At 50.1% G+C, this 26,415-nt stretch overlaps 1 protein-coding gene across 1 annotated transcript; it reads left to right on the top strand.

Annotated features, from left to right (window-relative positions):
* The first annotated feature begins 328 nt into the window (after window positions 1-328).
* Window positions 329-2,948, top strand: LOC120647539 (subtilisin-like protease 4). The gene has a single exon (XM_039924363.1). It carries the CDS (start codon window positions 498-500, stop codon window positions 2,748-2,750), a length of 2,253 nt encoding a protein of 750 aa, XP_039780297.1. The 5' UTR covers window positions 329-497; the 3' UTR covers window positions 2,751-2,948.
* Window positions 2,949-26,415: the final 23,467 nt, after the last annotated feature.

Genomic DNA, 26,415 nt, shown 5'->3' on the forward strand with positions numbered 1-26,415 from the left:
TCTATGCTGTTCTGCTCTAGCAGCCTCCAGTCAGTCAGTAATGTTTTTTTTCTCATACCATTCCAGCAGCAGTCTCCAGCCACTGGTCAGCAACAGTATTTTTCTCTTACACCACTTCAGCAGCAGCCTCCAGCACCGGCACAACGAACATGACCGTCGTTTTCTGATCCAACGGTCGCCGTGGCCTCTCCCAGCCCATGGCAATGGCACCGTCAAATTCAAAATCATTCGAGTCCCCCCTTCTCCTTCTGCTCTCCAGCTCACCGCCAGTGCTCTGCCCTGCCCATCACTCGCTCACTCCTCCTCCCCCACCCACTGCCGCCTACATAAACCCCGGCGCCCCCTCGTCGTTGCCACGCCACTTCACTCCCCCTCCCCTGCCCTGCCCCCTCAACTTCAAATCGATTCGGCGCTAGGGAGCAGTAAGGCCAAGGCAGCATCCATCCAGCAATAGCAGCAGCGACCTCCCCTTGTCTTCCTCCTCCGGTCCTCGCCTCATGAGGACCCAAACAAGCCACCTTGGCCTCCTCTTCCTCTTCTCCTCTGCGTTGCTCGCCGTCTCCTTCGCGCAGGAGCGCAACAACTATGTGGTTCATCTCGAGCCGAGAGAGGACGGCAGCACCGATTCGGTGGAGGAGTGGCACCGGTCCTTCTTGCCGGAGGCCACGCTGGACTCGGCGAGCGACGACGGCCCCAGAATCATACACTCGTACAGCCACGTGCTCAACGGGTTCGCCGCCCGTCTCACCGACGCGGAGGCGGAGAGTCTCAGGAACAAGGAGGGGTGCCTGCGCCTCTACCCCGAGGAGTTCTTGCCGCTCGCGACCACCCACTCGCCGGGCTTCCTCGGCCTCCACCTCGGCAAGGACGGCTTCTGGAGCCGCTCCGGGTTCGGCCGGGGCGTGGTGATTGGGCTCCTGGACACCGGCATCCTGCCCAGCCACCCGTCCTTCGGCGACGCCGGCCTGCCGCCGCCGCCCAAGAAGTGGAAAGGCACCTGCGAGTTCAGGTCGATCGCCGGCGGCGGCTGCAACAACAAGGTCATCGGCGCGCGCGCGTTCGGGAGCGCCGCCATCAACAACACCGCGCCGCCCGTCGACGACGCGGGCCACGGCACGCACACGGCGAGCACGGCGGCGGGCAACTTCGTCCAGAACGCCGACGTGCGCGGGAACGCGCACGGCACGGCGTCCGGGATGGCGCCGCACGCGCACCTCGCCATATACAAGGTCTGCGCCCGGAGCCGCTGCTCCATCATGGACATCATCGCCGGGCTGGACGCCGCCGTCAAGGACGGCGTGGACGTGCTCTCCTTCTCCATCAGCGCCACCGACGGCGCGCAGTTCAACTACGACCTCATCGCCGTCGCCACTTTCAAGGCCATGGAGCACGGCGTCTTCGTCAGCGCCGCGGCCGGCAATGACGGCCCCGTCGCCGGCACCATCAGCAACGGCGCGCCCTGGATGCTGACGGTGGCGGCCGGCACCACGGATCGCGCGATCCGCACCAGCGTGAGGCTCGGCAACGGGCAGGTGTTGGACGGCGAGTCCCTGTTCCAGCCCCGGAACAACACCGCCGGGCGGCAGCTCCCGCTCGTGTTCCCGGGCCGCAACGGCGACCCGGACGCCCGCGACTGCAGCACGCTGGTCGAGGCGGAGGTGCGCGGCAAGGTGGTCCTCTGCGAGAGCCGGTCGATCGGCGAGCACGTCGAGCAGGGTCAGATGGTGTCCGCGTACAGCGGCGCCGGCATGATCCTGATGAACAAGGCGGCGGAGGGGTACACCACTTTCGCCGACGCCCACGTGCTGCCCGCGTCGCACGTGAGCTACGCCGCCGGGTCGAAGATCGCGGCGTACATCAGGTCGACGCCCAGGCCCACGGCGAGCATCACCTTCAGGGGCACGGTGATGGGGTCGTCCCCGGCGCCGTCGGTCGCCTTCTTCTCGTCGCGCGGGCCGAACAAGGCGAGCCCGGGCATCCTGAAGCCGGACATCACGGGGCCCGGCATGAACATCCTGGCGGCGTGGGCGCCCAGCGAGATGCATCCCGAGTTCGCGGACGACGTGAGCCTGACCTTCTTCATGGAGTCGGGCACCTCGATGTCGACGCCGCACCTGAGCGGCATCGCCGCCATCGTCAAGAGCCTGCACCCGAGCTGGTCCCCCGCGGCGATCAAGTCGGCGATCATGACGTCCTCGGACGTCGCGGACCACGCCGGCGTGGCCATCAAGGACGAGCAGTACCGACGGGCGAGCTTCTACTCCATGGGCGCCGGGTACGTGAACCCGTCCCGCGCCGTCGACCCCGGGCTGGTGTACGACCTGGGCACCAACGAGTACATCGCCTACCTCTGCGGGCTGGGGCTCGGGGACGACGGCGTGAAGGAGATAGTCGGGCGGCGCGTCGCCTGCGGCAAGCTCAGGGCCGTCACCGAGGCGGAGCTCAACTACCCGTCGCTGGTGGTGAAGCTGCTGTCCCAGCCGATCACGGTCCGGCGCACGGTGACGAACGTGGGGAAGGCGGACTCGGTATACACGGCGGCGGTGGACATGCCCAAGGACGTGTCCGTGGTGGTGCGGCCCCCGATGCTGCGCTTCACCCGGGCGAACGAGAAGCAGAGCTTCAGCGTGACGGTGCGGTGGAACGGGCAGCCGGCCGTGGGCGGCGCCGAGGGGAACCTCAAGTGGGTGTCCAAGGAGCATGTGGTGAGGAGCCCGATCGTGATCCCGCCGGCCAAGGCCGTCGCTTGATCACAAGTAGTGGTAGGTTATCATGAGACTGAGTGTGCCCGGTGGTGTACGTATGGCGAAGGAAGTAGTAGGTGATTTGTTGTTGTTGTATAGCCAGCAAGGTACCGGGCGAGATCATCTGCGACGCAGCAAGCTCAGCTGCAATGGCGTTCTGTAAAAAAAATGGCTGAAAAATAATTGCTTCAAAAATCCCCCAAATGTCCCTGTTGCTCATTTGCTAGGTGGTCCCATCGCTGGCGATCAGTACTTGCAGGACGCGATAGGCTTTTGATTTCGTTCATTGGGTACCACGGCAAACGCCTACCCTTGTCTGTCGTTTGGTTTCACCCAACAAGTCGAGCGAGCCCGTTGGAGAGCTGTGTTGGCTGGCTGGTGGAAGCTGTGATGGGGCTGGCTGGAGATAGAAGAAGGGCCGCTGCCCGCTTGCCTGGGTGTCCGTAAAATGCCAGCCCGGACGCGTCACAGGAGCAGTAATAGCGAGCGAGAGGCAGGGTGCTGATGCTGCTGGGCTCCTCCGCGCCATTTACTGAAGACGCGTCCGCGTCGTCATACCCATACGCGTACAAAAGGCTAGGCCGGCCATTTACTCCCTCTTCCCCCGTTTTGAAGGCGCGCTAGCTGCTCCTGCCTGCCTGCCTGCCTGCTCCATTTCATTTCATCAACTTTAAAGACGACGACATCACCTTCCCTCTCCTTTCCAGCCTGTAAAAATTCATTTCCTGCGCCACCACCGTCCTAGTACTACGTGATGCGTAGGGGTGGTTAAGACGCTTAGGGTTGGTAAAGGATCTAACATTTTAAACTAGAAAATTTAAAAATCGGACCCTAAAAATTCAGATTCTAATTTTATATAATTTTGAACTGAAAATTTAAAAATCTTTTTGCTGTGAAGAGGCCATTAGCATCGTGACCCATTACCCGTGCGAGTGAAAACGGGGAGCAATGAATTCCTGCCGCCGCTGCTGTTCTGTACGCAGTACGCGCCGGCAATTGTTGCGTTGCGTTGCATTTGCATCCTGAAGCCGCAGCAACATACGTCCCCCCGTACTGGTCCTGACAAATTGGAGTGATGGAAAGAAAGCAAACCATCAGGGCGGCGGTTACGGTCATTAGTAGGAGTACGACGACTTGACGAGAACAGGACCTGGTTTGGGCGTGTAATGTAACAACAGCACACCAGTAGTTAGCAACTCCACTGTTGAGGGTTTAATCGAGGGTGGCGCTGGAAATATCTCTGCACTGCACCATGTCCATGTAACAGCGGCGGCGAAATGAGTAGGGACGGTCTGGTGGGTACCTGGTACTATTGAGATCTAGCTTTTCGTTCATTACCAGCTTGGCCGTAAAGTTTGGTTATAACAGGCACTGCACATCAGCCCAAACAAGCTTCTTCAGTCTTGCAGCAACAAGTTTCAGAGTTTCAGCAAGACTCAAGTCTTTTAGGTCAAGCCAAGGATCCTCGATCACACCGGTCGATCAGTAGTAGGGGAACAAGGAGCTGTTGTCACCTTCGTCTAGAAGGCTCATAAGAAGCAAGGTGAGGGGATCAGGTCAGTCGATGGCCTTGACAGCGAGCAGAGGAAGAAGCTCCTCCCCGTAACGGTGATCCAGCAGGAGTTGTCCCCTGCTTACCCTAAAAGCCAGGAGAGAGCTGCCGCTCTCGATACTGTGCGCTACATGACTCTTCCATGAGCCGAAGAGGAAAAGGAACAATGACAGTGACTCATGAAAACAGATGGCCTGTTTGGCTGGCAGATGGAGTGCAAGATTGGCATATTACAATTTATTTTCTCTCATAAAATACTCTTTATTCTATAAATCGAGTACTATTCATCCTACCAGTCGAACATGACCAAAATAGATGGCAGTCACTTTGATCCATCTGCGCGCACGCATGATGATTATATATATATATATATGAAAAAAGGAAAGCAACTTGATCCGCCAAAAGCGCTCCATTTTTTTTCTCACGGGAAAATGTTCGCATCCATCCCCGATGTTTTGCTTGCTGACGGCATCTGCCAAAAGTTACCACGCATGGACGGCCCGTGGAGCCACGTTGCGGGGTCCCGCTTGCGTCAGCTGCCGTTCTCGTGCTCGGACATGCATGCATCTCGCTTTGGGCCTGCGCGTTCATGTCGGGGGCGCCTCCTCGCTCCTACTGCTCGTAAATCAACTCAGCAAGCGCCGCGCTAGATAGGAATAGGAGTAAGATACTAGATGGGAGCCTGCACGGGCGCCACTCTCTTGTGCTCCGTCGCTTTTGGACGGACCCCGGATCGATCAACGATGCGATTGTGTTGCGTCCCGGTCCGGGGTGTCGATGTTTTACCGTCGGGTTCTCTAAAAGGTATTCCAAGGAGAGTGATTATGAGTAGGGATTCGCCGAGATCAGAACGTGATGGTGCAAGGAACACAAAGATTTAGACAGGTTCGAGCCGCCGGAGCGTAATACCCTACGTTTTTTGTGGTGGTTTGTATTCCCTCTGATATTATTCAATATTTTGGAGAAGTCTCTGCTCGCCCTTATATAATCCGGGGAAGCAGGGTTACATGGAAAGTCCTAACCGAATACGTTTAGAGTCCTACTCCGGGTGGGTCGGGTAGTTTCCATGTACGTAGGCCAATTTTACTACTACACGAGTAGTTACAGTTGGAGGCAGGATGTACCCATATAGTACTCTCTATTCTAGAATATTCCATGTCCGTGAGCAGTCCTGCTGCCCCGGGTCTGACAAGCCCCTGAGCTCTTCGTAGTCGAGTCCCACAGGCGTTGAGTACTTCTAAAAATATACATCGAGTGCTTTTGAGTGCTTCTGGAATTCATTGCTTGAGCTTGAAGTCCACTAAGCGTCTCAAGTAGTCTTCCAAGTACTTTTCTGGCTGCGTCGAGGCTATGAGGTGCTCTAGCCTCGAATTTCATCTTCTGATATGGCGCGCGATATACTCGCGCTCCATATGGAGTAGCCCCCGAGCCTTAGGTCGAGCTGAAGGATCAGGCTGAGGATAACTTTCGTCTTCAGGGTGTTTTTGAAAAAAAGTTTGCCATTTGTGACGCATGTCTCGTAGCCCCCGAGCCTTGACTTCAAATCCCTCGATTTAGGGTTAAGGTTCCCAAACCGAGGCGTTCTTTGTGATCTTTGGTTTTCCTGGTAATTCCAGAAATGCCATTGTTCTGATTATTTAATCAGTGGTAATCCGGCCTGTGTCTTCGATTGCTCGTCTTTGGCCATCTTCTCAACTTTCTGTCTTCTCTTGATTTCTCAGCCCCCGAGCATATGCGTGAGAAGCAACTCGTGACTTTCCGAATGGCGCCAAAGAGGTCCAGGCATCAGAGGTCTGAGAAGGAGGCGACGATCTCATCCCTTGTCGGTCGTCGGCTGCTCCGCCCCCGATCTGTTGTTCAGTGGTTTTCGGCTGAGGGACACGATAGGCCATATGAAAGGGTTTCGGAAACTGTTATGTTTAAGTCCTTTGTGGAGCGAGGATTGGGGATTCCCGTCTGCGACTTCTTGCGGGGTCTCCTCTTTTTCTGGGGGATCCGGCTTCATCATTTGACTCCGACTTCCGTCCTCCATATTTCCATTTTTGTTCATTTGTGCGAGGCTTTTCTTGGAATCTACCCGCACTTTGATTTGTTCAAGAGCTTGTTTTCCTTGAACCCCTATTCGAATTTTTCGAATGTTGCCACGGTTGGTGGGGCCAATCTTGAGCTTCGATCTGAGATGGCGGGGAGGTATATTCCGTATACTCCCCGACGTCAGATTGGTGACTGGAGTGCCGAGTGGTTTTATATAGACAATCATGCGCCGTCACTGCTAGACAGAGTTCCAGGTCCGACCAAGCACTGTCATGAATGGTTTCATCATGGAAATATCCAAGTTCAGGAGGAAGAGCTGTTGCAACGGATTGCTGTTCTGAAGAACAAAGGAGTGACTGGTGCGATGGTTGCTTTCTCTTGGCTTGGAAGGCAAATTCAGCCTTTGCAGAAGCGCTGCCATGCTGGGTTCGAGTACTCTGGTCTGGATGACCTTTCTCGATTTTCTTCTGAAGTGATTCATCCGAATGAGGCTATGGCGATTCTGAATGATCTTTTTGAGGGAGTCGAGTCCGTGCCGGAGCTCCCTAAGTTGTATCGTCGTAAGAACCCGCCGAATCAGGTAACTTTCTGACTCATCGAGTAGTTCTTCGAAATTGTCTCTCCAATTTTTCTTTCTTGGTGCTTACTGCTTATTGTTGCTTTTGTTTATAGAGCGATGTGCTTGTGTTCCGGAGTGATGCTCCGCTGCCTGAGGTGCCTCGTCCACTTCATGAGACTCCAAGTGCCCACCGTCCCTTTGTTGATTCTCATCCGGATTCAGCTGAGTTTGATAGCTTATCTGGTGGCGATTCTGATGGGGGTGTTGCCCTTGCAGAAGATGTGAAGGGTAAGGCAGTCGGGTCTCTGTGTTGGGGCGATAGCCCTGAGGCTGAAGTTGGCGCTAGTTGTCCAAAAAAAGCGAGAACAATTGTGCGGAAGAGGAGGGTTAGCGGCGATGTCAGGTAAGCTCCTTGAGTGGTTTTTGTTCCGCCTTGAGCTGAATTGTTTGATGCCCTTGCTTTTGTCTGTAGCCCTGGTCCTGCACCCAAACAGCGGCGAGTGGTGGAGGAGAGAGCTCCTCCTGCTGCTATCGCTCCTGGTATTGCAGGGTCGTCAGGGAGGGCAGGAGGTGAGGGGTCGAATCCTTCGGAGGAGATCCCTGTCGGTGAGCCCATCGTTCCTCCTTATACTGGTTCGAAGGCTCTTTCGTTTGCTCGAGTGTTTCATGAGAACAAGACAGCAGGTGCTTCGCCAGACGTTGAGGAGGCATGGAAGTCAAGTGATAGCCTGCTGGAGGAGATTAGGGCATCGCCTCCTCCCTTCGAGTACTATCATGGCGAGCAGCTTGAGGATGACCCACAATTGACTGCTGAAAACATGAAGAAGTTTCAGGCCGTTGTGCGGGATTCACCAAGTTCTCTTTGGTAAGTACTATTGTCGAGTACTTTTTTCTTTTGTGGTGTTTATCTGTATATTGAATGCGTTGTTGCAGCAAATGGCCAATCGGTCATATTTGAAGTCTCAGAGGCTGAAGGCGACTGAGGCGGATCGTCAGAAGATCGCTCTGCTAGAGGCGGAGAATGTTGCTTTGAAGAAAGACAAAGCCGCGCTCGAGCAGAGAGTTGTGATGCTGAAGGAGGTGATCCAGAAGAACCGAGGTGACCTCTTGATCTGAGTTCTGAGGCTTTCCTTTTTGGTTATACTGGTGCTTACATCCTTTTGTTGTGACTGCAGACGGTACTGAAGAGTACCGGAAGGAATTGCTAGAGCTTCAGGTGGCGGCTCAGACTGTGGTCGAGTCCATAGGTTCCTCCCAGGATTCTGAAGGCAGCTTGGCGGACCGGCTGCGGGTGATTCCTCAAAAATTTGCCGATTACTTGGCAGGAACCTCTAGGAATTGTGTAGCGCAGGCCCTTGGTCTTGTCAAATCGTACTGGCTTTGGGCCAAGATAGGTGTTCTTGGCGATGGCATGTGTTCGACTTGTGATCATGACCAATTTGTCAAGTTTGTGGAGGAGGCGGAGCCTGTGGCCGACCAGATTGTAAAGTTAATAGATCGGTAGGGTATACTGTATCTTCTTTTTGCCATGTGAATATGACTTTTTGTCAATGAATTGACAAGTTCTTTTTTAGAGAACTTTTGTATTGACCATCTTGTGGATGAGTATCCCTTCTTGAGATGTTGTCTCTTTTCAGATCGAGTACCATAGTAGTCGATAGTTGTCAGCTCATGGATGTGAAAATCCTCTTGGGAGATAGGGAGCATGTCCCATCCGAAATCGAGTACTGTTGTAGTCGAGTAAGTCGTCTTATGGACGGGAAAGATAGGGAGCGTGTCCCATCCGGAGTTCGAGTACGGTAGTAGTCGAACAAGTCTTCTCATGGTCGAGAAAAAAATAGGGAACTGGTCCCATCCGGGGTTCGAGTACCGTAGTAATCGAACAAGTCTTCTCATGGTCGAGAAAAAATAGGGAGCATGTCCCGTCCGGTGTTCGAGTACCGTAGTAATCGAACAAGTCTTCTCATGGTCGAGAAAAAATAGGGAGCGTGTCCCGTCCGGAGTTCGATTACCGTAGTAATCGAACAAGTCTTCTCATGGTCGATAAAAAATAGGGAGCGTGTCCCGTCCGAAGTTCGAGTACAGTAGTAATCAAAAAAGTCTTCTCATGGTCGTGAAAAAATAGGGAGCGTGTCCCGTCCGGAGTTCGAGTACTGCAGTAGTCGATTAAGTTATCGTCACATGGACGAGAGAATTTTGTGGAGTCATGACTCCTGGTGGTTGTTTAGAACTTATCTCTAGGGCCGCAAGGCACATGTCCCTTAGCCCCGACTACTCGATTCGCCGTGCCTTTGACTTTGAGTGAACAAAGAAAGGTTGGTATTCGAGGTAGTCGATGGAGTAACGACTCCTGAAGAAGGTATAGAGTTTGTCTCTAGGGCCGCAAGGCTCATGGCCCTTAGCCCTGACTACTCGATTCGCCGTGCCTTTGACTTTGAGTGAACAAAAAAAGGTTGGTATTCGAGGTAGCTGATGGAGTAACGACTCCTGAAGGAGGTAGAGAGCTTGTCTCTAGGGCCGCAAGGCTCATGGCCCTTAGCCCCGACTACTAGATTCGCCGCGCCTTTGACTTTGAGTGAACAAAGAAAGGTTGGTATTCTAGGTAGCCGATGGAGTAACGACTCCTGAAGAAGGTAGAGAGCTTGTCTCTAGGGCCGCAAGGCTCATGGCCCTTAGCCCCGACTACTCGATTCGCCGTGCCTTTGACTTTGAGTGAACAAAAAAAGGTTGGTATTCGAGGTAGCCGATGGAGTAACGACTCCTGAAGAAGGTGTAAGGATCGATGGACCAAGAGGGGGGGTGAATTGGGCCTTTTTCAAATTCTAAAGCAAGGTAAAGCAACCTTAACCTATGCAATACTAGTAGGGCACCAATTCACCAACCGGATAACTAAGCTACCTACACAAGCTAATAGAGATAAAAACAAAGTAAAGCCTAGCAAGGTAGAGCTAAGTTATGATCTCTAAGTCAAGCTCATAAGTAAATTGCATGAAAGAAAATGCTTGAATAAAGAGAGTGGACAAGAGACGACCGGATTTTTCCCGTGGTATCGATGTGTTGGCACACACCCCTAATCCACGTTGTGACACTCACAAAGAGTATTGTCACCTCCCAAGTCACCGAGACGAGGGCGCTCACTAAGAGTCTCCGTTCACCATCCCGGCGTGGTGGAGATCAAGCCACGTACAATCTTCTTCTCCGGGCTCCCACAATCCTTGGCAAGCTCCGCGAGAAACACCTCGATCACCAAGATCGCCTAGGTGATGCCAATCACCAAGAGTAACAAGCTAAGGCCTTCACTTGAGCAAGAACCGATCACCAAGAACGGATGCACACTAGCTTCTCTCTACTCAAGTCCTTAATCTTGCTTCTTGATTGATTGAATGCACAAGTATGTGAATGATGAAGCTCAAGGTGGCTCTTGACTATGGTATGAGTGTTGGGATGTTGCCTGGTGTCAAGAGTGGGCGAAATGACCCATTGGAGGGGTATATATAGGCAGCTCACACAAATAGAGCCGTTGGAGAAAAGCTGCCAGAAAACTGCGTAGCGCCGGTTAATCCGACGTACCCCCCATTGTCATCGTCGGTTTAACCGGTGAATGTAAACTGCCTCTTCTGAAAACTAGCCGTTACAACTGGGGCAGATTAACCGACGTAGCATCGGTTTAACCGGTGAGTGTAGTTGTCCACTGAACCACTGAAAAACCAAGTCTCTGGACAACTGCACCGACGTTAACTCAAACCTATCGTCGGTTTAACCAGTGAGTACAACTTTTAAATTCCTCTGAAAAAACCATCTCACTGGTCAATTGCACCGACGTCTTGATTCAAACAGCGTCGGTTAATCCGGTGAATAGAACTTGAATTTCCCTGGAAAAACCAACTCTGGACCAATGCACCGACGTTAAATTCAAACACGTCGGTTTAACCGGTGTATTGAATTTGTCCAGACTCTGCTGACTTCGTTTAACCGACGTATGAAAAATTGAGAGCGTCGGTTAAACCGGTGTATAGACTTTTTCTGATTTTGTCTTTTCTGATTTGAGTCTTGAATGAAATCCAAATATTCTTGAGATATAGTTTGAGAACCACTTATTTGAACTTCTAGAAACCTGAGTGACCATAGTGTGCATCCATTTTCAAATGATCATGTCCATGCTCAAGTTACTTAGCCTTAACCCCTCTTAATAGTGCGATCACTATAAAACTATAAAACCTATACTAACCTAAGTGTCCTTCTCAACCTTGTGACACTTAGGACTAGAAAGATCCTTAGCCTTGACATATATATAAGTTGAAAACCGAGATCGCCTTTTAGAATAACCGAAATTGAGGGGCCTCTTTTGACATATGACCAAATGAGCGATAATGATCTTTTAAGCTGCACAAACTCATTAGTCACAATAATGGTTGTCATTAATCACCGAAACATACCTTGAGGGCCTAGATGCTTACAATCTCCCCCTTTTTGGTGATTGATGACAACACAAACATAAATAACGAGAGAGCGAGAAAGATAAAACAGGATAAACACAAGCAAACTCGAAAGCAGGACCAAAGAGCTCAAAGGCTCAAACGAAATCCATAGATATGTCTCAAAGAACGGCATACTCAAGCGACAAATGTACATATCCATGAATTAACACCAAATGTGATACAAAGAAACAAAGTCCTGATAACTACGAGCTCTCTCTAGCTCTACCCTCCCCCTAACTCTGGTGCTCCCCCTAACACCTCTCCCCCTTTGGCATCAAAGCACCAAAAGGCGAGCTACGGATCGTGCTGTCGTGGTACGGCGACGAAGCGGTCCGGGTCGTCGTCGTCGGACGGAGAACTCTCACCCTCGGTGACAGACGGAAGCTGCTGGTCTGGGTCTGAGCTCACTGGGGGAGTAACTGTCGTGGAGGCTCTCGTGCTGGCACTGCCTGGTAGAGGATCCGTAGAAGTCGTAACCGGGTCAGCAGAAGAAGTATCAATATCTGAAGAGGTGACTGCTGAGGCTGCCGGCTGCGTCGACTGTGGAAGCAGGGACTCCTCTACTGCTCCTCCCCCTGAAGGTGCTGCCTGAAGTGAGAAGGGGAGGGCGACCGACTGAACCGCTGGCGGTGAGTCCTGAAAGAGTGTGGTCGCCGGCAGTGGTGAAAAGAGCGGACGACCGGCAGACCCAAAGAGTGCTGACATCGAGAACGTGGTCTCCGGTGTCGCTGAGGTAGCTGGAGCTGCAGTAGGAGCTGGAGCTGGTGTAACGGCAAGCTGAGGTGCTCCAACACCCTGAAGGCCTGGCTGTCCTGGCTGCTGCGGGGCGAGTCCGGTGTGAGAGTAAAGCTGTGAGATCATTCCGAACATCGCCATCATGCCCTGCTGCATCTGCTGGAACTGAGTGTCTGTCCTCTGTGAAACTCTGTCAATGAGGCCGACAAAATGCTCCTCTATCGCTGCCCGCTCTCGGGCGGCCTCTCTTTGTATAGCAGCAATCTGGGCCTCATGGGCTCTCCTGGCCTCCTCCTGAGCAAGCCTGTCCTCTCTCTGCTGGGTCACGAGCTGCTGTAGTAGTGAAGTGAGCTCGGACGGCTGAGTCACCTGAGACTCAGAGACTGTAGTAGCTGCTGAAGTCGGAGGTGCTGGCTGTCCTGAACCTCCTGCCTCGTGATCGTGACTGGCTGGGGCAGCTGAAGGAAAGTACTCAACGTCGTCGGAGGAGTCTGACTCAAGCTCAGACCAGTGAATCTCATCATCTCCCCCGGGAAGCTGTGCCTCTGCTGTCAGGAGTGCCTCATCCTCCTCTGCCACTCGTGCCTGAACCTCCGGTGACAGTCGAGCCATCGCTGCTCTATCTGCGTGTCTGCCCCTCCTCCTGTCCTGTGGAGCTGTGGGTCGGTAGACAGGGAACCTGGGAGCCTCGTCGTGACGGTAAGGAGCACTGATGGGTGACTCTGCTGGCACTATCATAGAGCATATGTAACTGATCCAGTGCGCATAGGGAAACTGTCGCACCACACCCATCCCGTCTGTGATCACATCCTCTATCTCAGCCAGAATAAAGTCAACTATGTCAAACGGCTCGTGAGTGAGGATGTGTAGAAGCAGGAGCTGCTGCAGTCCCGTAAACCCCTCTGGGTAGCCACTCCTCGGTAACAGAGTCCTCCGGAGTGCCATGTGAACAGCGTAAGCCTCTGGGGTCAGCAAGCTCGGCACTCTGGCGTAAGAGGCTGGGAACGGCTGGCGGAAACACTGAGTGATCGCCTCGTGAGAAGGAGCAATCCCGCCAACCATCGCCCTGCGGGGTGGATCTGAGTCCCCGTAAACCCTCTCGTGCAGCGAGACGTCGACCAGGTCAACTCCAAGAATACCAGCAATGGTCGCCCTCGACAAACCAAAGTCCTGCCCTCCAAACATGAAGTGTACAGCTCTGCGCTCGGGGGCTATCCAAGCTGTAGCGTAGAACACTCTGACCCAGTCCTCGATATAACGGTTCTGCTCCATCTCTAGCAGTCTAGGCAGACCTCTGAAGTGAGCAAAGTGTGCTCTCACATCTGCTCCCCCTGCGGCTGTCCTCAGTGAGACCCAGTCAAGAACCCTGTGCTGAAAGATCCGGTGGCCCCGCCTCTGGTAGGTCTCGTAGAAACTGGCCTGTAGCAAAGTCCAGAACCTCCTGTCGACTCTGCTGTCTCGGGTCACCGGGAACCAGACCTCCTCGTCAACACTTCACCTGAGTCTCTTGACCTTGGCCGCATTGGCTCGGGTCAAGTTCTGGAGCAGCACACCTGGCTCCAGACGCACAACAGTGTCCATACGGAACACTGCGCGCTCGGCCTCTAGGGCCTCGGCTCTACGAGCTGCTGCTGCTGCAGCTGTGGACCTGCGAGGCTCCTGTGGCTGGTGACCTCCTCGCGTCCTCGGTCCAGTGCGACGCTCGGTCGCTGGTGAAGTCTCTGCTGCTGGGGATGTCTGCCGAGTGCGGCCAGACCGTCGTAGAGTCGGTGACTCCTGTGTGCTCTGCCCCTGAGACTGCTCGGACTGCTCTGCCTCTGAATCTGAATCTGCAGCTGTATCTGACTGATCTGACTCTGCTGCTGCTGCTGTCGCGGCTCTGGTGGCCCTGGCACCTCTCACTCTGCCCATGCCCCTGCCTCTGCCTCTGCCGCTGGGGTCCTCCCTGATCTGGAACGTACGAGCGCGGCCTGATGCCTGCTCCTCGGCGGCCTTGGCCACCATCTCGGCCTTCTCGGCCTCCTTCTCTGCACGAGTCCGCTTGCGAGCGGGCTTCTCGACCACGACCTCCTTTCCCTTTCTCTTCTCGCGATCCATCTCGAACAAGCAAATTGTCGAGCACCTGGTGAGCGCTGATCGGGTGCTGCTGCGGCGTGGAACTGCGGCTGCGGCGTGGGGCTGTGGCTGCGGCGTGGTGCTGCGGCTGCGGCGTGGAGCACGGCGGCGCTTGGAGCACGGAGGCGCGCGCGGCTGGCGTGATGGCGGCGGCGGCGGCTACGCGCGCAGGCGGCGGCGCATAGCGTTTGCGCGGGCGGCGCCGGTGCGCACGGGCGGCGCTGGGGGAGCGCGAGGGCGCGGCGGCGGCGACTCGACGTGCAGGCGAGCGGCGGCGAGTGGTGGCGGCGCGGAGGGAAGGCGGCGGCGCGAGAGGAGCGAGTCGAGCGGCGGCGGCGTGAAGGAGTCGGGCGAAACAGAGGCCGGCAGCGCGGGCAAGAGACATATATGACAGGCGGGCCCACGATTTTTCTTAACGCCGGTCGATCCGACGCCTAGGTTTTGATCACCGGTTGATTGCGTCGGTGTAGTTCACCCGAGGCTTCTGCAGATCTGAAACTGAACGCCGGTTGAACCGATGATGTCAAGAGTATACTCGTCGGTTGATAAATCAAAACATCGGTTGATTGCTAGGTCTGATTTGCATTTACTATCATCGGTTGATCCGATGGTCTGACTTTTGTATACGCCGGTTGAACGCCTGAAACTTGACTGAGCTGAGACAAAACTTAGTAACGCCGGTTAAACCGATGATGATGCTCCATTGAACGTCGGTTTAACCGGTGAAGCCAAAAACCCCACACTCAGCTCACTCTTCTATGCTAAGTCCAATAAACTTATAAAATTCAAATAAACTCAAGTCAATGGACTTGCATAGGCGACTTTACCCCTCAAAATAAATAGGATAGCACACTTGCTTAAATAAATTTTTCAAACACAAGGAAAAGCCGCAAGAGAGACAAAGCGCCAAATAAAATGTATGAGCCATGTCATAGGAATATTGAAGATAGAAAGCTTCAAACTCATCATGACATTGCTCACTAGGCAATAACGCACCTAACACTTTGCTCTTTTCACTTTTCATGAATTAAGATCTTGTATATGAAAACAAGTCTCATTTTCATCAAGTGATCTCCTTTGTGACCCTTACGCATGCAATGATGATGCAAACTACAACCACATGCGAAAGTAAAGTAAACATGAAGTGCACATCTATATGACAAGAAATGCATAACAAGAAATTAAGATCTACTTGTCAAGTTTGAACCCACGGGAAGCTTCTTCATGATGAGCCTTTCTACAAGCCTAGAGGAAAACAAGTGGACCACCACCTCTAGCTAAACCCTTGCTCATCACTATCTTACCATGGTTAGACAAGTGTCCTATATGTATGCATTTTTCTATATGACATGGCAACTTACATGACGTTTGCCGCATCTAACACATTAAGCTCATTCCTTAGCCTAACAAAGGTACTCTCGTCTAAAGGTTTTGTGAATATATCCGCCAATTGCTCCTCGGATCTCACACCTTGAAGGGAAATGTCCCCCTTGGCTTCGTGATCACGCAAGAAGTGATGGCGAATATCAATGTGCTTTGTGCGAGAGTGTTGAACCGGATTCTTGGCAATTTTTACGGCACTTTCATTGTCACAAAGGAGTGGGATCCTATCTAGTTTCACACCAAAGTCCAAAAGGGTTTGCTTCATATATAGGATTTGGGCACAACATGCACCGGCCGCTATATATTCCGCTTCCGCGGTGGACAAAGCCACGGAATTCTGCTTCTTACTCGACCAAGAAACTAGAGAACGCCCAAGCAAGTGGCAACCCCCGGAGGTACTCTTGCGATCCACACGGCTTCCGGCAAAATCCGAATCCGAGTATCCCAAGAGATCTAAACTAGCGCATTTGGGGTACCACAAGCCTATGCTAGGAGTGTGCTTGAGATACCGAAGGATCCTATTCACAGCCGAAAGGTGTGACTCCTTTGGGTTAGCTTGAAAGCGGGCACACAAGCATACACTAAACATTATATCGGGCCTAGATGCGGTAAGGTAAAGCAAAGACCCTATCATAGAACGATAGAGGGATTGATCAACCGGTTTACCGTCCACATCCAAGTCGAGATGCCCATTGGTTGCCATGGGTGTCTTGATTGGCTTGCACTCATCCATCTTGAACTTCTTCAAGATATCTTTGGTATATTTTTCTTGATGGATGAATGTCCCTTCCTTCATTTGTTTGACTTGAAAACCAAGGAAGAAGGTCAATTCGCCAATCATGGACATCTCGAATTCCCTAGACATCATGGTAGCAAACTCATGGCTTAGTAAATCATTAGTTGAGCCAAAGATAATATCGTCAACATAAATTTGACAAATAAAAAGATCCCCGTTGACGTCTTTAGTGAACAAAGTGGTGTCCACCCTCCCGATCTTGAAGCCTTGCATGATTAGGAAGTCACGAAGCCTCTCATACCAAGCCCTTGGAGCTTGTTTGAGCCCATAGAGTGCCTTGTGCAACCTATAAACATGGTTAGGATTCCTCGGATCTTCAAACCCGGGAGGTTGCTCAACATAAACAAGTTCGTTAATAACGCCATTTAAGAATGCACTTTTCACATCCATTTGATACAACTTAATGTTATGATGTGAAGAGTAAGCAAGAAGGATACGGATAGCTTCAAGTCTTGCGACCGGAGCAAAAGTTTCACCAAAATCCAAACCTTCGACTTGAGAGAACCCTTTTGCCACAAGTCTTGCTTTGTTGCGTATCACCACCCCATGTTCATCTTGCTTGTTTCGAAAGACCCACTTGGTGCCGATGATGTTCTTGTCTTTCGGAGGAGCTTCGAGGACCCAAACTTCATTGCGGGTGAAGTTGTTCAACTCATCTTGCATGGCCATCACCCAATCCGAGTCCTCAAGCGCTTCCTCTATGCTAGTGGGTTCAATACAAGAAACAAACGAGTGATATTCGCAAAATGAAGCATGTTTAGAGCGAGTTCTTACTCCTTTTGATGGACTACCAATGATTTGACCAATTGGATGATCCTTGGAGATGCGACCCTGCTTCACTAGCGGTACTTGCGTTGATGCTTGTTGGGGTGGATCATGAGTGACTTGTGCTTGTGGTGGAACACTTTGCTCTTCTTGTTCTTGAACTTGGGGTGTTGGCGTTGGCACATCTTCTTGAGGTTGTGTATCATCTTTTTCTTGATCTTCATCCACTTGGGGCGCCGTGGAGGTGCTTGGTGTAGATGAGGAAGGTCCTCCCCCTTGATCATTGTCTTCATGCACCTCTTCCGGCTTGATATCCCCAATGGACATATTCTTCAAAGCTTCATCAATCTCCTCATCACCTACATTCTCATAGCCAACAACCTCCTCTTGGGAGCCATTAGATTCATCAAACTCCACATCACATGTTTCTTCAACTAACCCGGAGGTTTGATTGAATACTCTATATGCTTTGGAGTTTGATGCATAACCAAGAAAGAAACCTTCATCACATCTACTTTCAAACTTACCGAGCCTTTTCTTCTTATAGATGAAGCATTTACAACCAAAGACTCGAAAGTATGATATATTTGGTTTCTTCCCGGTGATGAGCTCATATGGAGTTTTCTTGAGGAGTCGGTGAGGATATACTCGGTTGGATGCATGACACGCCGTGTTGATTGCTTCCGCCCAAAACTTCTCGGACGTGCCATAATCATCCAACATTGCTCTAGCTAGGGTGATGAGTGTCTTGTTCTTTCTTTCCACCACTCCATTTTGTTGAGGCGTGTAGGTGGCGGAAAACTCATGCTTGATGCCCTCTTCATCGCACCATTCTTCAATCTTCATGTTCTTGAACTCGGTGCCGTTGTCACTCCGGATCTTCACAATTGGGGAGTTGTACTCCCTTTGAGCTCTTCTTGCAAATGTCTTGAAGAGTTCCGGAGTTTCACCCTTATCGCCTAGAAACATAACCCAAGTGTAACGTGAAAAATCATCAACGATTACTAGGCAATAGAGGTTACCACCAATGCTCTTGTATGTAGTTGGACCAAAGAGATCCATGTGTAGTAGCTCGAGCGGCTTGGAGGTAGACAACATCGTCTTGATGGGATGATGTGTTGCAACTTGCTTCCCGGCTTGACATGCTTTACATAGCTTGTTCTTATCAAAGGTGACGTCCTTCAAGCCGGTGATCATCCCTCTCTTGTGGGCTTTCTTGAGGTTGCTCATGCCAATATGAGCAATTCTTCTATGCCAAAGCCACCCAAGAGAAGACTTGGTGAAGAGGCATGTCATGGTACTTGTTTGCTTTGAAGAGAAATCCACCAAGTAAATGTTGCCATGCCTAAACCCCGTGAATACCAATGACTTGTCTTTTTCATGAGTTACTACAACACCATTCTTGTCAAAGGCACACGTTAGTCCAAGATCACACAATTGAGCAATTGAAATAAGATTAAAACTAAGTGCTTCTACAAACAAAACATTAGAAATAGATAAATCTTTAGAGATTGCTATTCTACCCAAACCTAAAACTTTTCCCCTTGAGTTATCACCATAGGTGACATGTTCATGATCGCCGGGGTCTTCAAGGGAGGTGAACATGCTATCATTGCCGGTCATATGTTGAGAGCAACCGCTATCAAGTACCCAATGTTTTCCACCGGCTTTGTAGTTCACCTACACACATGAGAATTCACTTTTGAGTTTTAGGAACCCAAACAAGCTTTGGGCCTTGCACATGTGTGACAAGAGCTTTTGGGACCCAAAGTTGCTTGGGGAGCTTCTTCTTTGACTCCTTAGTGAGTTTGCCAATGAATTTGGCCTTCACCTTACCCTTCACCTTACTCAAGAGAAAATGGTTATTTTGAAATATTGAAGAGTAATTCTTGGGTAATTTAGGAAGAGGACGTGATGGTAAAGTGCACTCCCTAGTGTGGTGCCCGGTGACTTGGCAATGTTGGCAATATGATCCAACTTCCTTGATGAAGCTAATCTTTATCTCCGGAGAAGGAGTAGTAGCTATGTTTGGCTCCGGAAATGAACCAAGACCTCTCTTGCCATAGTCACGGGCATTGTTGAAGAGAATCTCTTTGTGGATGTATTCTCCTCTTGAGAGCTTCTCCACACTACTCTTGAGGCTTGCAACTTGATCCATCAATTCCTTTTCCCTAGAAGGTGCAAGCTCGGGCAAAGCATTAGTAGCATTTGCATTAATGAGTAGGTCATCACATGAAGTAGAAGCATTGACCTTCTCAATAGTTTCATGAGCAAAGTTCTCAAGACTTGGGTCAATTGCTTCATAGGCAAATTCAAGTTCTTGATACTTGTGAGCCAACTCCCTATGCTCTTGTTTAAGCTTTTTGTGGCTCTCTTCAACTTGCTTAGCAAGTACAAGTGACTCATTGTGCTTTTTGAGCAAGTCATTGTACTTGCCAAGCAAATCGGAGTGGGCAAGCTCTAACTTTGCACGAGTGCTCTCAAGAATCTTGACTTTGCCCTTTTCCCTCTTGATGACGGATGTATACTCATTAATGAGGTTAGCAAACTCATTAGGGTCAAGCTCATCATCACTATCATCTTCACTCTCACATACCTTAGAGTTACCTTTGGCCATGAGGCACATTGGAGGTGGAGGTAGTGATGGTTCTTCATTTGTGAGGGCAATGGTGACTATGTCTTCTTCATCACTTGAATCTTCGCTTGATGAGACATCGGTCACCCACTCTTGTTTTTCCACCAAGAAGCTTCTCTTGGTGTGCCCTTTCTTCTTTGGGAAGAGCTTGGTCTTCTTGTCATGGCTCTTTTTCTTCCCAAGTCTCTTGTTTTTGTTCTTCCTTTCTTCTTCTTCATCATCGCTTGAATCATGGCGATGCTTGCTCTTGTGATCCTTGTTTCTTTTGTCCGGCTTGGGGCAATTTGGACGGATGTGACCTTTTTCTCCACAATTGTAGCAAATTTTGTTCTTGACATCCATTGGCCGGAACATTCCCTTCTTAGAGTCAAAGTTGAACCCCTTCTTGTTGATCTTGTCATTCAAGCGGGTGAACTTTCTCATCATAAGAGCAAGCTCTCCATCATCTTCAACATTGGATGAGCTTTCATGATGATCATCTTCTTCATTGCTTGAGCTTGAATCTTGCTTGATCATCTTGAGCTTGCGGGCTTTGTTTGCCTTGGTCTTTAGAGCAATTGATTTGCTTGAAGTTGGCTCTTCGGTCATACCAAGGATACTCATTTCATGAGCGCGAATTTCGCCCACAAGCTCTCCCACTTCCATTGTATCAAGATTCTCCTTTTGAAGCATAGCATTGATAATGTTGTACTTGGGCTTCGGAAGGAGCATGAGAATCTTGCGGTTGATGGAGCCACTGTCAATTTTGGAAACTTCAAGAGCATTAATGTCCTTGACAATGACATTCAAGCGAGAGTACATATCATTGCAATTTTCATGAGCTAGCATTTTAAAGGAATCATACTTAGCTCTAAACAAGTGATATTTTTGCTCACGAACTTTAGTGGAGCCTTCATGAATTTCAATGAGTTCCTTCCAAATATCACTTGCTAAGTCCATGCCATTAACTCTAGCAAAGACTTCCTCACTTATGGCCTCGAAAATTGCATTTCTAGCCTTGGCATTCCATTTTAATTGTTCGGTGGTGGGAGTTCCGGTGAACCCGGTCTTAGTGGCCAACCACACTTCGGGGGCAATCGCATCAAGATATGCGGCCATGCGAACTTTCCAATAAGCAAAGTTCTTGCCCTCGAAGTGGGGCGGCGAACCACCCATCTTGGCCATAGCTCTAGGCGGTGAAGCCTAATGATCCAAATGAGCAACGAGACTCTGATACCAATTGTAAGGATCGATGGACCAAGAGGGGGGGTGAATTGGGCCTTTTTCAAATTCTAAAGCAAGGTAAAGCAACCTTAACCTATGCAATACTAGTAGGGCACCAATTCACCAACCGGATAACTAAGCTACCTACACAAGCTAATAGAGATAAAAACAAAGTAAAGCCTAGCAAGGTAGAGCTAAGTTATGATCTCTAAGTCAAGCTCATAAGTAAATTGCATGAAAGAAAATGCTTGAATAAAGAGAGTGGACAAGAGACGACCGGATTTTTCCCGTGGTATCGATGTGTTGGCACACACCCCTAATCCACGTTGTGACACTCACAAAGAGTATTGTCACCTCCCAAGTCACCGAGACGAGGGCGCTCACTAAGAGTCTCCGTTCACCATCCCGGCGTGGTGGAGATCAAGCCACGTACAATCTTCTTCTCCGGGCTCCCACAATCCTTGGCAAGCTCCGCGAGAAACACCTCGATCACCAAGATCGCCTAGGTGATGCCAATCACCAAGAGTAACAAGCTAAGGCATTCACTTGAGCAAGAACCGATCACCAAGAACGGATGCACACTAGCTTCTCTCTACTCAAGTCCTTAATCTTGCTTCTTGATTGATTGAATGCACAAGTATGTGAATGATGAAGCTCAAGGTGGCTCTTGACTATGGTATGAGTGTTGGGATGTTGCCTGGTGTCAAGAGTGGGCGAAATGACCCATTGGAGGGGTATATATAGGCAGCTCACACAAATAGAGCCGTTGGAGAAAAGCTGCCAGAAAACTGCGTAGCGCCGGTTAATCCGACGTACCCCCCATTGTCATCGTCGGTTTAACCGGTGAATGTAAACTGCCTCTTCTGAAAACTAGCCGTTACAACTGGGGCAGATTAACCGACGTAGCATCGGTTTAACCGGTGAGTGTAGTTGTCCACTGAACCACTGAAAAACCAAGTCTCTGGACAACTGCACCGACGTTAACTCAAACCTATCGTCGGTTTAACCAGTGAGTACAACTTTTAAATTCCTCTGAAAAAACCATCTCACTGGTCAATTGCACCGACGTCTTGATTCAAACAGCGTCGGTTAATCCGGTGAATAGAACTTGAATTTCCCTGGAAAAACCAACTCTGGACCAATGCACCGACGTTAAATTCAAACACGTCGGTTTAACCGGTGTATTGAATTTGTCCAGACTCTGCTGACTTCGTTTAACCGACGTATGGAAAATTGAGAGCGTCGGTTAAACCGGTGTATAGACTTTTTCTGATTTTGTCTTTTCTGATTTGAGTCTTGAATGAAATCCAAATATTCTTGAGATATAGTTTGAGAACCACTTATTTGAACTTCTAGAAACCTGAGTGACCATAGTGTGCATCCATTTTCAAATGATCATGTCCATGCTCAAGTTACTTAGCCTTAACCCCTCTTAATAGTGCGATCACTATAAAACTATAAAACCTATACTAACCTAAGTGTCCTTCTCAACCTTGTGACACTTAGGACTAGAAAGATCCTTAGCCTTGACATATATATAAGTTGAAAACCGAGATCGCCTTTTAGAATAACCGAAATTGAGGGGCCTCTTTTGACATATGACCAAATGAGCGATAATGATCTTTTAAGCTGCACAAACTCATTAGTCACAATAATGGTTGTCATTAATCACCGAAACATACCTTGAGGGCCTAGATGCTTACAGAAGGTAGAGAGCTTGTCTCTAGGGCCGTAAGGCTCATGGCCCTTAGCCTCGACTACTCAATTCGCCGTGCCTTTGACTTTGAGTGAACAAAGAAAGGTTAGTATTCGAGGTAGCTGATGGAGTAACGACTCCTGAAGGAGGTAGAGAGCTTGTCTTTAGGGCCGCAAGGCTCATGGCCCTTAGCCCCGACTACTCGATTCGCCGTGCCTTTGAATTTGAGTGAATAAAGAGGGGTTGGTATTCGAGGTAGCCGATGGAGTAACGACTCCTGAAGAAGGTAGAGAGCTTGTCTCTAGGGCCGCAAGGCTCATGGCCCTTAGCCCCGACTACTCGATTCGCCGTGCCTTTGACTTTGAGTGAACAAAGAGGGGTTGGTATTCGAGGTAGCCGATGGAGTAACGACTCCTGAAGAAGGTAGAGAGCTTGTCTATAGGGCCGCAAGGCTCATGGCCCTTAGCCCCGACAACTCTATTCGCCATGCCTTTGACTTTGAGTGAACAAAGAAAGGTTGGTATTCGAGGTAGCAGATGGAGTAACGACTCCTGAAGAAGGTAGAGAGCTTGTCTCTAGTGCAGCAAGGCTCATGGCCCTTAGCCCCGACTACTTGATTCGCCGTGCCTTTGACTTTGAGTGAACAAAAAAAAGTTGGTATTCGAGGTAGCCGATGGAGTAACGACTCCTGAAGCTGTCTTGGGTGTTTGAATTGAACTCCAAAGGACCATGTTCCTTTATTGAAGTTTGAAATCCGGGAAGAGGTCTTCTGACAGTTTATGGGTAGAACTTCCGAAGATGCTCGATGTTCCAAGAGTTGGGGACTTCTAGTCCGTCCGCGTAGATCAGTCGATAGGATCCTGGTCCTGTGACTTTGGTGACGATGAAGGGTCCTTCCCATCTTGAGTTAAGTTTGTGAAGGCCTGTCTCATCTTGTATTCTGCGGAGGACCATATCTCCGATGTTGAAAGATCTTGACTGGATGTTGCGATCGTGATATCTTCGCATGTTTTGTAGATATTGAGTTGATCGTAGGAGTGCATTGCATCTCATCTCATCGAGTGAGTCCAGTTCTAATTGTCGGCTTCCATCGGCTTCTGCTGAGTCATACATCTCTAGTCGAGGTGACTTCTACATGAAATCTGCCGGCAGTATTGCTTCGGAGCCGTATACCAGGAAGAAAGGAGTTTGTCCTGTTGCTTTGCTGGGTTGGGTGCGTAGCCCCCAGATTACTATTGGTAGTTCGGCTAGCCATTTGCCTCCTTTCTTGCTTGTAGAATCGAAGATTCTCTTCTTTAGGCCGTCAATTATCAGTCCGATGATGTGTTCCACTTGGCCATTGGCTCTTGGGTGTGCGACTGATACATACTTGACGTCAATGCTGGAGTTCTCGCAGTAGTCCCAGAATTCTTGCGAGGTGAAGTTTGATCCAAGATCGGTTATGATTGTGTTGGAGAAACTAAATCTGTGGAGTATTTCACTAATGAACTCGACCGCACGATCTGATGAGATCTTCTTGATTGGTTTGACTTCGATCCATTTGGTGAACTTGTCGACTACCACTAGGATGTGTGTGAAGCCTCCTGGCGCTGTTGGGAGTGGTCCTATCATGTCAAGGCTCCAGCAAGCGAACGGCCACGATGGAGGTATGGTTATCAAGTTGTGAGCAGGCAAGTGACTTTATTTGGCGAAGTACTGGCATCCTGGGCATCGTTTGACGAGTAGTTCTGCATCTGATAATGCTGTGGACCAATAGAATCCTGATCTGAAGACTTTGCCGACCAGTGTGCGTGAAGCCGCGTGGTTTCCGCATGTGCCTTCATGAGCTTCCTGTAGGATTCCTTTTCCTTCTTCTGTTGTGATGCACTTCATTAGGATTTCTGATCCTGCGCCTCGCTTGTAGAGTTTGTTGTCGACTAGGACATAATTCTTGCTGCGACGCATGATTCGTACTGCTTCTGCATTGTATTTTTTGATTACTGGTGGGAGTACTTTGTCCTTGATGTAGTCGATGAACGTAGTGCGCCAATCAGCTTCGATCATCATTACCTCTCGACTGGTTTCTTGGGGAACCGGGTCGACTTCCATTGGCGTGGAAATATTGATTGAGGGGTGATGAAGCTCATGAACGAAGATTCCTGGAGGGACTTCCGCTCGGCCGGAGCCAAGTTTTGAGAGGACGTCTGCGGCTACATTGTTGTCGCGGACAACGTGGTGGATTTCTAATCTCGAAAACTTGTTTTCAAGTTTCCTGATCTCTGCAACGTAGGCGTTCATGGTCTCTTTGTTGATCTCCCCTTCCTTGTTTACTTGTTGGACCACAAGGAGGGAATCTCCGTAGACGAGTAGTCGCTTGATGCCGAGTGAGATGGCCAGTCGGAGGTCATGTAGGAGAGCTTCATATTCTGCTTCGTTGTTGGATACTTCGAAGAGAATTTGGAAGACATATTTGAGTTGCTCGCCTTTTGAAGAGATGAAGAGTACGCCTGCTCCTTCTCCACCCAATTTCAGTGAGCCGTCGAAGTACATGGTCCAGTGATCTGATATTGATGGTGGGGTAGGTACTTGGTTTTCTCTCCATTCAGCCAGGAAGTCGACTAGAGCTTAGGACTTGATTGCTGTTCTTGGTGTGAATTTCAGCTCGAGTGCCCCTAGTTCGACTGCCCACTTTGAGATGCGACCAGTTGCGTCTCGATTGTGTAAGATGTCTCCCAGTGGGAAATCCGTGATGACTGATATCTTGTACTCGTCGAAGTAATGTCGTAGCTTCCTTGAGGTGATCAGTATTGCGTAGAGTAGTTTCTAGATCGGTGGGTATCACACCTTTGATTCAGAGAGTACTTCACTTATGAAGTAGACTGGTCTTTGGACACCGTAGGCGTGACCCTATTCTTTGCGTTCTACCACAATTGCCGTGTTGACGACGTGTGTGGTGGCTGCAATATAGAGGAACAGTTCTTCTCCTGGCAATGGAACCGTGAGGGTGGGAGGAGACTGGAGGTGCTGTTTGAGATCTTCGAGAGCATCGGCTGCTTCTTGAGACCATTTGAATTTGTCTTGTTTCTTGAGCAGCTTAAAGAAAGGAAGGCCTCTTTCTCCGAGTCTTGACAAGAATCTATTTAAAGCGGCCTTGCATCCTGTGAGCTTCTGGATGTCTTTGATGGATGCTGGAACTTCCATGTTTAGGATGGCATTAATTTTCTCCGGGTTTGCTTCGATTCCTCTGTGGCTGATAATGAAGCCGAGTAGTTTTCTATGTTGCAATGGAGCTGGTTAGCGAAGCATAGCTGTATGGGGCGCTGATAAGTCGCTCCCGCATTCTTCAGTCCAAACGACATGGTCTTGTAAGCGTATGCGCCAAACAAAGTGATGAACGCTGTTTTGATCTGGTCCTTTTCCTGGAGAGCTATTTGATGATAGCCCGAGTAGCAGTCTAGGAAGGATAGCAGTATGCATCCGGCCGTCGAGTCGATGACTTGGTCAATACGAGGGAGCCGGAAGGGATTCTTAGGGCATTGCTTGTTGAGGTCAGTGTAGTCGATGCACATCCTCCACTCGTTGTTGTTCTTTTTGAGAATGAGTACTGGATTCGCCAGCCATTCGGGGTGATAAACTTCTTTGATGAATCCAGCCGCGAGTAGCTTGGCGAGTTCTTTCTTGATGGCTTCTCTTTTCTCTGCCGAGAATCTTTGAAGCCTCTGCTTTTTTGGAGTAGCTGTA

Source organism: Panicum virgatum, chromosome 9K, assembly GCF_016808335.1.
Source record: "Panicum virgatum strain AP13 chromosome 9K, P.virgatum_v5, whole genome shotgun sequence".
Classification (NCBI taxonomy): Eukaryota; Viridiplantae; Streptophyta; class Magnoliopsida; order Poales; family Poaceae; genus Panicum; species Panicum virgatum.